General features: G+C 42.8%; 1 protein-coding gene across 7 annotated transcripts in view; it reads left to right on the forward strand.

The window, feature by feature from the left end:
- LOC138349446 (serine/threonine-protein kinase OSR1-like) overlaps positions 1 to 12,096 on the forward strand; it is a 580,194-nt gene that overhangs the window by 508,685 nt on the left and 59,413 nt on the right. For all 7 annotated transcript variants that reach the window (XM_069302665.1, XM_069302668.1, XM_069302669.1 and 4 more), the window contains one exon: positions 9,715 to 9,816. In XM_069302665.1, coding sequence (XP_069158766.1) covers positions 9,715 to 9,816 — 102 coding nt within the window. The remainder of the gene's footprint in view (positions 1 to 9,714; positions 9,817 to 12,096) is intronic.

Raw genomic sequence — 12,096 nt, forward strand, 5'->3', positions numbered from 1 at the left:
TTGGGGGGATTCGTAGCTTGGTGGATAGCTCGCAGGACTCGTAATTCTGTGGCGCGGGTTCGATTCCCGCACGAGGCAGAAACAAATGGGCAAAGTTTCTTTCACCCTGAATGCCTCTGTTACCTAGCAGTAAATAGGTACCTGGGAGTTAGTCAGCTGTCACGGGCTGCTTCCTGGGGGTGGAGGCCTGGTCGAGGACCGGGCCGCGGGGACACTAAAAAGCCCCGAAATCATCCCAAGATAACCTCAAGAAGATGATAAGTCCTGCAGACGACGCTCCACCCTCACCAAAATGGCGGCTCCCAACCTCCTACTCTCGCTGTTATCTCACACTATACACACGTTATATATAAGTATCTACATTTGTGTTCACCATAGCGAACCACTAAGCTGGTATGGTGAGTGCAGTCAATAAAAGGTGGCCACACACACTCAAAAGACAACGCCACCATCCTCCCTCCCACAGCATTACTCCTCCCTGCATGGCGCACAGCGCCAAATATCGCCACAATCCTGCTATTATCAGAACCCTGGTCAGTTTTATCACAGTCAGGGGTCTTCTGTAATAACATCATCGCTACATAATAGCATGAACAAGTATATTATGGCATTTTTAGGCGATGCTGTGGTCACTAGCTGAACAGCAGTGCTGTGAGCTCATGCTGCGTGCGTCAGGCTTGGTAGCTCACTCAATACTGAGGCCCCTAACACCCGGGAGTTTGGCCCATGATTTTTTTTTTTAAATGGCGTCTGTTTACAAGAGCCCTGATGAAGGTGTGGTGAACCCCGTGTATCCGCGGGCCGTTTAAATCTTGCGTAGTACTCCAAAGCATCACATGATGCGATGCGCAATTTACTGCAAGTCGGTCAAAGCATCATATGATGCGATGCGCAATTGAAGGGTTAAGCAGACACGACTATCACAAGAAAGGAAAATAAACCTAAACAGGGAAATCGAAGAAATAGAGCAAACATTGAAGCAATCATACAAGTCTTAGGAATGGAAATTGGAACAGAAAGCTATACAAGAGATAAAGAAAATCGAAAATATTTTTTCACATATACAAAATCAAAATAAAAAACCTTCGCCAGTATTGGACCTTTAATTGCAACCGAAAGTACGTACACAGAGAACAACAAAGAAATTAGTGAAATTTTAAGAAGTCAGTATGAGGCTATGTTTAGCACACTATTAAACAACACAAAAGTTAAAGATTCAGACAGCTTCTTTTTGAATGACATCCGAGCTGCAGATGATATAATGGATTTTAACACAAACTTAGAAGACTTTGAAAGAGAAATTGACAACATGCCTCAGCCCCTGGTTCTGACTCGTGGAATTCAATGTTCATAAAGAAATGTCAAGTGCCAGTAGTACGAGTGCTCAGTGTAATACAGTGTAACGATTCTATGTTACGTAAAGTATGGTGACAAATAAACACAGACACTAAGATACTATATATATATTTGGTCGAATATACAGAAGTACACAGGTGATACTTTGGTGTGAGTTGAGCGCACTGAGCGTCGGTACAGTATCTCGCAAGTGTCTGCTCTAGACCACACTTGAAAGTAGACTGGTTAATGTTTGCTATTCTGCTGCTTATATGCTCGGGCAACACCTCACCGTGTTGCCCGGGCAACGCCTCACCTCATTCATCTCCAAAGGTTGACAGGAATATTAACAATGCATTTGGAGCGAGTATATTATTGGGATAATCTACTCGCTACAACAGTATGAAGAAAGAGCCTGGTTACAGGGAAAATACCAGCAGCATTTAAATCTACAGATATAGTTACTCTGCACAAGGGAAGGTAGTAAAGCTTTGGCAAAAAATTATAGACCAGTTGCATTAACATCACACATAATAAAAGTTTTTGAAAGAGTGATTAGGAATCAAATTTCTAGTTTTATGGAAAATAATGAGCTACACAACACAGGACAAAATGGATTTAGAGCGGGAAGATCCTGTCTGTCACAGTTACTCAACCACTATGACAAAATCCCAGAAGCTTTAGAAGAAAAGCAAAATGCAGATGTTGTATATACAGACTTTGCAAAGGCATTCGACAAATGTGACCATGGAGTGATAGCACACAAAATGAGGTCAATGGGAATAACTGGTAAAGTAGGACAGTGGATACTCAATTTTCTGTCAAACAGAACACGCAGAGTAACAGTCAATCAAATAAAATCAAGTCCAAGCACAGTTTAAAGCTCTGTACCTCAGGGTACAGTCCTTGCACCATTGCTTTTCCTTATTCTCATATCAGCTATAGACTCAAATACAAGGCACAGCTTCGTATCATCCTTTGCAAATGACACAAAAATCAACATTAAAAATACCTCTGCTGTAGACATAGAAAAATTACAAGCAGATATTAGTAATGTTTTTGACTTGGTATCAGAAAATAACATGATTTTAACAGTGATAAATGCTAGGTACTTAGGTAAGGATTTGGGAATAATAGTGTCTGACGATCTAATGTTTAGGGAGCATAACCAAGCAAATATCGAGTCAGCCAAAAAAATTATAGGATGGATTACGAGAATTTTAAAATTCAGGGATCCCATCACAGTAATTGTACTATTCAAATTACTTCGTCAGTACTCATTTTACCCTTCAGAGCAGGAGATATTGCTGAAATAGAGGGAGTTTTAAGAACATATATGGCACGCGTAAATGCGATAAAGCACCTAAATTATGGGGATCGTCTCAAAACTCTCCAACTGTACTCGCTAGAAAGGAGACGAGAGAGATATCAAATAATATACCCATGGAAAATACTGGAGGGCCAGGTACCAAATCTACACAGTAAAATAACAACATACTGTAGTGATCGATATGGAAGAAAATGCAGAATATTACCAGTAAAGAGCAGGGGTGCCATAGGCACAATTGGAGAGAACTGTATAAACATCAGAGGTCCACGGTTGTTCAACATCCTCCCAGCGAGCATAAAAAATATTGTCGGAAGAACCAGGGACATCTTCAAGAGAAAACTAGATTGTTTCCTAAAAGAAGTGCCAAACCAACCGGGCTCAAGTGGGTATGTGGGCCTGCAGTCTGCTCCAAGCAACAGCCTTGTGGACCAAACTCTCACCGAGGCCAGGCTTAGGGAGTAGAACAACTCCCAGAACCCCATCAAGCGGGTATTAAGCAGGAGCCCAAGAGCCCCAAACTTACTCCCCCCCCTAGCCTCAGAAGCTTCCAATTCAATCCAGGCTCCAGGGCAGAGCTGTCCTCCACACCCTCCACCTTGAAGATCACTGAAAGTACTCAGAGTATGGGTAACGATGTGTATCAGTGCTATACCGACGGCTCTGTAGAAGAAGGTGGACGATGTACCGGATGTGCATGCAATATATTTGAACAATCTTCTCTCGTACATACAGCAATGAAGTGCGTCAATGACTGGGCAAGTACAACTCAAACCAAACTTGCAGGCATATACTTTGTCACTGAATTTTTAAAAGACAAAGGCAGTGGACTTATATACTGTGACTCGCAGAGTGCACTCCTAGCATTGAACGCACATAGTAGTGACACCCAGAAAATAGTCAGTGATATTCGAATGAGTGTTTTAGCTGCTAAAGGAAACAGATTTGAAATAAAATCCCAATGGATACCATCACATGTTGGCATCTCAAGGCATGACACTGTTGATATGCTTGCAAAGACAGCCTGCAGAAAACCAGTGGTAGAAATTGATATGGGTGTTTCATTAGCAGTGACAAAGAGAATACTTAAACAAATATCTAATGAAGATCTCACCGACCTAACAAATTCACAAAGACCGGAAAGTTGTAGCATTAAATATTATGATAGATATCGTGAGGAGACATTCACATATGGGACTAATAGAACAAGAACCCAACAATGTGATGTTATAGTGGCCAGAATACGCCTGGGATATAGACGTATCTGGCAGCTTTCTCAAAACCCAAATGTCGAGTGCACAATGTGTGAGTGCACAATGTGTCAACTTTGTGAAAGAGAAAACATGCACTCTCTTGAACATTATATTGTAGAAGGTCCCATATTGACTGACTTTTGCCCTCCTGGGCTAAGGTATGCTGAACTGTGTAATTACTATATGAGTACTGGAACACTTGATGATATATTAGACTTGTACCCAAGATTAACCATGTAATGTATCAATTATACAATGTATGTATGTGATGTAACTATATAACCTGAGCTTGTAAAAGCACCTTAATCACCTTCAGTGATTAAGTGCTTAATTGCACACTAGTTTCTCTATCGGCTATCTCACCCTGTCAGAGTAAAAGAGACAAATGTATGTGAATGCATGTGTGTGTGTGTGTGTGTGTTTGTATATATATATGTATAAAGTATATATGGAAGCTGATTTGAATTACATTTCACCTTTGTAAATGCACATTAATGACACTATGTAAAAGACACATCGAACACTTTACGTAGGGCATACGTTTATCTCTGTATCTATGTATTTACGTATGCAGGTTAGTTTACCATTTTGAAAGCACCGAATCACCTTCTGTGGTTGAGTGTTCAATAAACCCTTGAACTATATGTTTAACACATCTCTAACCCTGTCCATGGAGGACAGAAGAAAATGTATATATGCTGGTTAACATTGTAACTGTGTGGCCACGTCTGTGGTAGAAAATAATAATAAAAAAAAAAACTTGAAGAAAAGGCAGAGTCCAAGGGAAAGGCAGCAAAGAAGGGGATCTGCTGGTAAGACCTAGAAGCCTCGGCAGGAAGATTAGGCTCAAAGTCCTCCATCCCGGCAATGAATGGGGCAGCCCCTGGAGCCGCCCAAGTCTCATCCCTAACTAAACCCTTTCCCGACTTCGAAACCCAAAGACGTTTGGGAGCCAGCAGCCGGGACGGGGGAGGGGGGAGCAGGGTGAACCGCGCCCACCAGGAAGGGACTCTAGGGCTCTGACTGACCCAAGGTTGAAGCGACCAACATCCCCCAAGTCCAGGTTCCTAAAACCAAAACGGGGCAGCCTCCAGCCCCTGGGCATTTGAACGGGCAACCAACCTAGCACTTTGCAATAACAAAAACCTACCATGCAACACGACAGTCACTTGACCCCTAAGAACTTCCGAAGAAGAATAGGGAAACTGGAGAACGAGCGGGGAACAAGTCTTTCACGACTCCAGATTGACGGTGTTGGCGACCCAACAAGCAGCATAACGGAGGCAAAACAGATGATTGTCACTGTAACAACCGTGGACATCTTCAAGAGAAAACTAGATAGTTTTCTTCAAGGGGTGCCCGACCAACCGGACTGTGGTGGATATGTGGGTCTGCGGGCTGAACCAAGCAACAGCCTGTTGGACCTGCCTCGGGCCGGACTTTGGGAGTAGAAGAACTCCCAGAATCTCATCAAGCAGGTCACCCTGAGACAAGGACAATGAACAACTTTCAAACTCGCACAAAGTGAGAGGGGACTGAGAAGACGTATCTTTAGTAAACCCTGAGCCCCGACGGGGGTTTACAGGGCCTGCAGGGGAATGTGTCCCTACGGGAAGCCCATCATGCACTGGTGCTGCAAAGCTGGTTGATCCCCACCTATTACAGGGCAAACTGACTCTCGTGAAGGGTGCAACCTCGGGGGGCCTAGGGAAGGATTACCAAATGGAACCTAATGGAAAGGCAGTCAGAAAAGAATTTGAGAAGAAATGAAAATAAAACCTTGAAAGTGCACAGCAACAACAGGAACCCAGAGAGAGACACGGCCTCCGCTAGGTATGCGAGCTGCACGGCACCGTGCACCCTAACCAACACGCCCTACCCAGGGCCAAACAAAAGCATCAAACTCCCCCTGCAGACCCAAAGGGCAAGGTCAATGCCAAGCGACAGCAACCCGTACGGGAGTGAGAACCTGAAACCCCCAGGAAAGATAACACTGAGACACAAGGGAAGTACTTACAGGGTGCTTACAGAAGAGAACCCTAAGCACATGCAGCCCGAAGTGCAGCTTACTCCTGGCCATCGCCCAACACACAGCAGGTATAACTGCAAAGGCAGAATCCTGACAGAAAATTGAGGCCAGATGAGACGTCAGCTTCAGCCTGCTTCAGTTGACGAACTGATGGGCAAGTGGCTGGCTTGATGGGTGAGCGCCGTGGGGGAGGGAGGGTGAACAAGCGGTGCGTCGGTTTGATGACATTTTACTTATTTCATTGTTTTCTTGGGAGAAGTTCTTTTGCTCTGTTCGGTCTTGGGTTGCAATTTTTTACCAGTTTGGATTTGTTTTGGGACGCCTACCTTTCTGGGGTGCCTAACCCCGGTTGATGGCAGACATGAATATACTCTCAAAGAGTGGAGTTTTCTTAGGCCATTGCTCCCTGTGCCTCTCTGAGGGAGATAGGTTCTGGCTCGTGGTTCCAGGGAGGCAAAACTCCATGTGCCTGAAGCCCCAGACTACTGTAGCATATATTAGTCCGATAGCTCCAGGAAGTCAATGAGGCTCTCCACATAAAAACACGATCATAGGAGCTTCACATTCCTTGGAGACAGAGCTTAGATACTGGCATTATCCCTGACATATTAAAATCAGCAGAGATAGCATCACTCCATAAAGGAGAAAATAGGGAAGAGGCAAAAAATTACAGACCGATAGCACTAACATCACACATCATAAAAATCTTTGAAAGAGTGCTAAGAAGTAAGATCACAAAATACATGGAATCATAGCAGCTCCATAACTTTGAACAACATGGTTTCAGAACAGGGTGCTCTTGCATATCACAGATGCTGGACCACTATGACATGGCCTTAGATGCCATGGAAGACAAGCAAAATGCTGATGTAATTTACATAGATTTTGCAAAAGCCTTCGACAAATGTGACCATGGTTTTATTGCACATAAAATGCATTCAAAAGGAATTACCGGAAAAATAGGCAGATGGATCTACAATTTCCTGACTGACAGAACCCAATGTGTAATAGTCAACAAAATAAAATCCAGACCATCAAGCGTGAAGAGCTCAGTCCCCCAGGGTACTGTGCTTGCTCCAGTACTTTTTCTCATTCTCATATTGGACGTAGATAAGGGCACAAACTATAGTATCGTATCATCCTTTGCAGGTGACACTAGGATTTTTATGAGAGTAGACAACATAGAGGACACGGCAAACCTCCAATCAGATGTAAATCAGGTTTTTCAATGGGGTACAGAATATGGTGTTTAATGAAGATAAGTTCCAGTTCCTGCGATACGGAAACAATGAAAATATAAAAACGGAAACTACGTACAAAGCGCAGTCATATCATACCATAGAATGAAAAGCAATTAAAGGATTTGGGTGTGCACATGTCGGAAAACCTTGTCTTTAAAGAACACAATTAAGTAGCCATCACAACTGCAAGGAAAATGACAGCTTGGATAACAAGAACCTTTCAAACTAGAGATGCTATACTGATGATGATACTTTTCAAGATGTTAGTTCTTTCTAGAGTGGAATACTGCTGCACAACGACAGCCCCTTTCAAAGCTGGAGAAATTGCTGACCTGGAGAGAGTGTAGAGATCCTTTATTGCTAGAATACACTCTGTAAAACATCTAAATTATTGGGACCGACTAAAATGCCTAAATCTGTATTCTCTAGAGTGCAGGCGGGGAGAGATACATAATCATTTACATGTAAAAAGTATTAGAGAGGCTGATCCCAAACCTGCACACAGAAATAACGTCACATGAGACCAGAAGGCATGGCAGGATGTGCAGAATACCCCTGTCGAAAAGCAGAGGTGCAATAGGTATTCTGAGAGAACTCTACCAACATCAGAGGCCCGAGACTTCAACACGCTTCCACTACACATAAGGGGCATAACAGGCCGACCCCTCACAATGTTCAAAAGAAAACTTGGTAAACACCTCCAAAGGATACCTGATCAACCAGGCTGTGATTCATACGTCAATCTGCAAGCAGCCATGTCCAACAGCCTGGTTGACCAGTTCAGCAACCAGGAGGCCTGGTCGGGGATTGGATCTCGAAAGCATTGCAAGGTAACTGCAAGGTACCTCTGGAGAGGTTGAAAGTCCCAGTTGGGTACCAGTGGTGTATCTTTGGGTCCCTCTCTTATTTTGGGTATTCATAGTAAGATCGGTAGAGCTTTTGTCTTCCATTCCAGAGGTTGTGAGTTCGAGGCTTGAAGTTTTGTCTCAGAAGTTTTGACCTTGTGGTTATAACATCCATTGTTCACTATTATCATTGTTCATTGTTATCCTTTCAAACTCCCTACTCATATGTTTCCATTCAGAGCAATGGGTAAGGGCACAACAAATATAAGCATTGAGAATACTGGCTTTATATCTTTAAGGGCATTCATTCCTACCATTTGGGCAGAATCCTATGTTTGTAAGCTTGGTGTATATGCTGGTGCTTAGAGATGTCTCTGTTTTTGTTATTAATGCATCTAGGAAAGGTAGACTGTTATTGTTGCTATTCCCATGGCAAATTGGAGTCTTGACACCAGATGGCATTTTACATCTTGGAGTTCTGCGTCTTCTGTGATTACAAATATGTCATCTACGTAATAGGAGATGGTGCTGTGTCAAAGTTAGCAAATAACACTCCTAAGTGGGGAGCCCATTGCTACTCTATCTGTAGATAAGTATTTCCTTGTGGGTTATTGAAAGGAGCTTCTTTCGTACATGCCTGGAGAAAACTCTTCAGGCGTGGCCTGGGTATGTCTAATTTAGGGGGTGCTCTTATCTCTGTGTACTGTGTCGAGGATCATCTGCATAGTTCTGCCATCCAAGACGTTAGTAATCAGGGATTCGATGTCTAGTGAAGCAATAATTCCTTCCTTCTCTCTCTTTCCCATTTGGCTTCCAGTCTCGAACAGACAGACCTGGCAGTGCCTGGAATTGTATATCTCTCCCAGCAATCACTCATTCCACCCCTCTTATTTCCCCTCTCCCCACATCCTCCCTCTTCCCTATTTTCACTCCCCTCTTCCCTACCTTTCTCCCTTTCCTTTCCATCTCTCTCGTTTTTTCCTCTTCCCACTCCCCCTCACCCCCATCCCCTCCTTCCCCCTTTCTCACCCTCACCCCTATCTCCCTACCCCTCACCCCCATGCCTCTCTCTTCTCCTCTACCACCTTGAAGAGGTAGATATTTCCATTTATATATAAAATAAATTATGAAAATACGTGGGTAAATGGCGGGAGTAAGTCACACATTACAGACAAGACGCTTGATTTCATCCCCTTTCTATTTCGGACTTCATGAAAATTGCTTGGAGGTGTTGGATTACAGGCTATATTTCTTAAAGTATTTAGGCCTATTATGACCAATCTATGTCCCCTACCCCAGACCATTAAATTTCTTGGATGTGTTGGGTTACTGGCTATATTTGTTAAAGCATTTAGGCCTACCATGACCAACCTATGTCCCCTACCCCAGACCATTGCCCCTACAAATTTGGGTGAGATTAGTCCAAGCATCTGACTTCCAGCTTTGGACAGACTGACAGACATTCTCTCTTATATTATAGATATATGTGTGTATGAAATGCAAAGGATTTCATTTAACAGAGGATAAGCTAACTATTTATAATAGATTTAAAATAATTTTTTTTAAAGCCATATTTAGGTGGTAACAGGATTTAAATGAGGCCAGGTGATGGCAGCACTGATGCTGTATATGATATTCCTCATCTGTTAATTATATTTTTGACTAATACTTTTATCCTTTACAGCAAAATCGAAGTAAACAACCTGGGGCTTCTGGTCGGTTACACCGAACACAAAGTGGTGACTGGGTCTGGTCCAGTGATGAAGAGGAAGAAAAAGACGATGAGGTACGTTATTATTATAATCATCCTAACGGGGCATCATCATTAGGAATTTCTCACTAGCATACCTTGGTGTGGTTCCGAGGAGCAGTCCTCACAGCATCCTGGTTGATGGTCTGGTCAGCCAGGTTCTTTGAGACCTAGTACACAGTCTGACATAAACCACTGTTGATGAGGTACCTTTTGCAGGAGATTGATCAAGGTCTCTTTTGATCATGGAAAGAACTAATTATGCCTCTCCTAGTTAGAGTGAAGCTCTTGAGAAGTCTTGAACTCTTAATGTTTATAAAATAGCTTAAGTGTATATTTTGCATCTCTACTCTTGGAATGGGTTAATCTGTGTGCAAGATTGGAACCAGCCTTTTTGAACCAGTCCTTTTAATATTTTCCAATTGTAAATTTTTACATACTTTATCTCTCCTGTGGCCTAAGGATTTCAGTTTAAAGGATTTTAAGCCATTTCAATGTTTTAGATGTTTTGTTGAATGAATTTCCTCCAAGTCCTGGTAAGAAATTTCTCTAGCTGTGAATGCGAATTGTACAGTGGGCTACAACATTTTTTCCATAGACAGCACTAGTGTCTTAACCATTGTGTTGCGCCAACTGAGAAAACGTGGTCGGTGGGAAACTGCTCCAACCGAGAAAACACCTTTTGAATATTATGTACCCATTCAAAACGCCTGCGCAGTAGGTTGTGTACGAAATGGACTCTTGGGACATCCATTGAGAGGCAGCCATCTTGGAAAAAAAAAATCCTAGAATGTCCTAGGGCTGCTGGCTGGGTTAGTACTGAGCGAGCAACCATGGGTGACCCACGTGCCTCTGGCTCCCAAACACCTGTCTGACGCGGTGTTGAAAGATCGCTCTCTGTTGGTGAAATTTAGACCTTATTGTTTGAAGAACATAAGGGTTATGATATTGATGAAGCTAGGCGCAATAAGGACCTAACACAAACGTCGGATGCAAGTGATACAATCCCGATGAGGATGATACAGCGATACTGTATCAATACGATACAGTATCAGATATAGTGATACAATACAGAGCTATATAGGGGCGTCTGACAGCTGAGTGGACAGCGCTTTGGATTCGTAGTCCTGAGGTTCCGGGTTCGATCCCCGGTGGAGGTGGAGACAAATGGGGAAAATGTTTCTTTTCCCCTGATGCCCCTGTTACTTAGCAGTAAATAGGTACCTGGGAGTTAGACAGCTGCTATGGGCTGCTTCCTGGGAGGTGTGTAACAAAAAGGAGGCCTGGTCGAGGACCGGGCCATGGGGACGCTAAGCCCGAAATCATCTCAAGATAGATCCAGTTGTAGCTCTGAGCGCCCTTGCCATCTCCAATTTTTATAGGTGATACATAGATGAATCATTTTCTGGATTCAGTGATGATAGAATTAAAAAGCAATGTAAAGGATTTGGGTGTACTCATGTCGGAAGACCGTACCTTTAACCACTGTGCTGTGCCAAGTTTTGTGTGAAATTCTCCCTGTGCGCATGAAAGTGTTCCCAAAAAATTAATTTTTCTTCTTAAAATGATAAATTCCCTTTCCTGAACATGTCTGTAAAAATAAATACCAAATTCCACTTACTTTGACTGTGGGGACATGGACAAGGTGCGCTGTGACTTCATCAGGGCCTGGTCGCCCGTGCATGACACGCCCAGACACGGTCGTGCGGGCCATTCAAGCACCAGGTGTTGCCAAAAATATATTTAAATTATTTGTTCTATGTATTTCTAATGCAGTTTTATTTGTTTTGTTTTTTATTGTATGTGATGCATATTTATTGTCATAATATTACTTGTTAAAAATTCACTAAAATTACAATATGTACAGTTTCACAGACTATTTACACAGTAACACACTGTATTACACTCATGTATTACATTGTCCCGTGTATTACATGGGACTGTGACTGTGAGCTGGAGGAGGCAGGAGTCATACTGCAGCAAGCTCCTGGAAATATCAAATTACCTAAGTATTGGGAACAGGTTGAGGGCTACAGTGGTGTACCAGGTTACATAAAGGTTCAGGGAAGTGTAAAAGCAAATAAAATACAATAAACAATTAAAAGTGAGTGAAAATAGCTGAGTGGAAAAGTTTGTTTTGGTTCTAGTACAAAAACAAAGATGGCCACCACCACTGGGAATGTAGACCCACCAACAGATGATTGTTTCAAAGGATTCTCACCACAAGATATAAGGAAAGGAGGTGTTCTTGGCAGGTTAGAGATAATTGAGGATATGCAAAAGAAGTATGAAAAAAAAGTGCTTCAATTGGAAAAG

This window comes from Procambarus clarkii, chromosome 48, assembly GCF_040958095.1.
Source record: "Procambarus clarkii isolate CNS0578487 chromosome 48, FALCON_Pclarkii_2.0, whole genome shotgun sequence".
NCBI classification, from domain to species: Eukaryota; Metazoa; Arthropoda; class Malacostraca; order Decapoda; family Cambaridae; genus Procambarus; species Procambarus clarkii.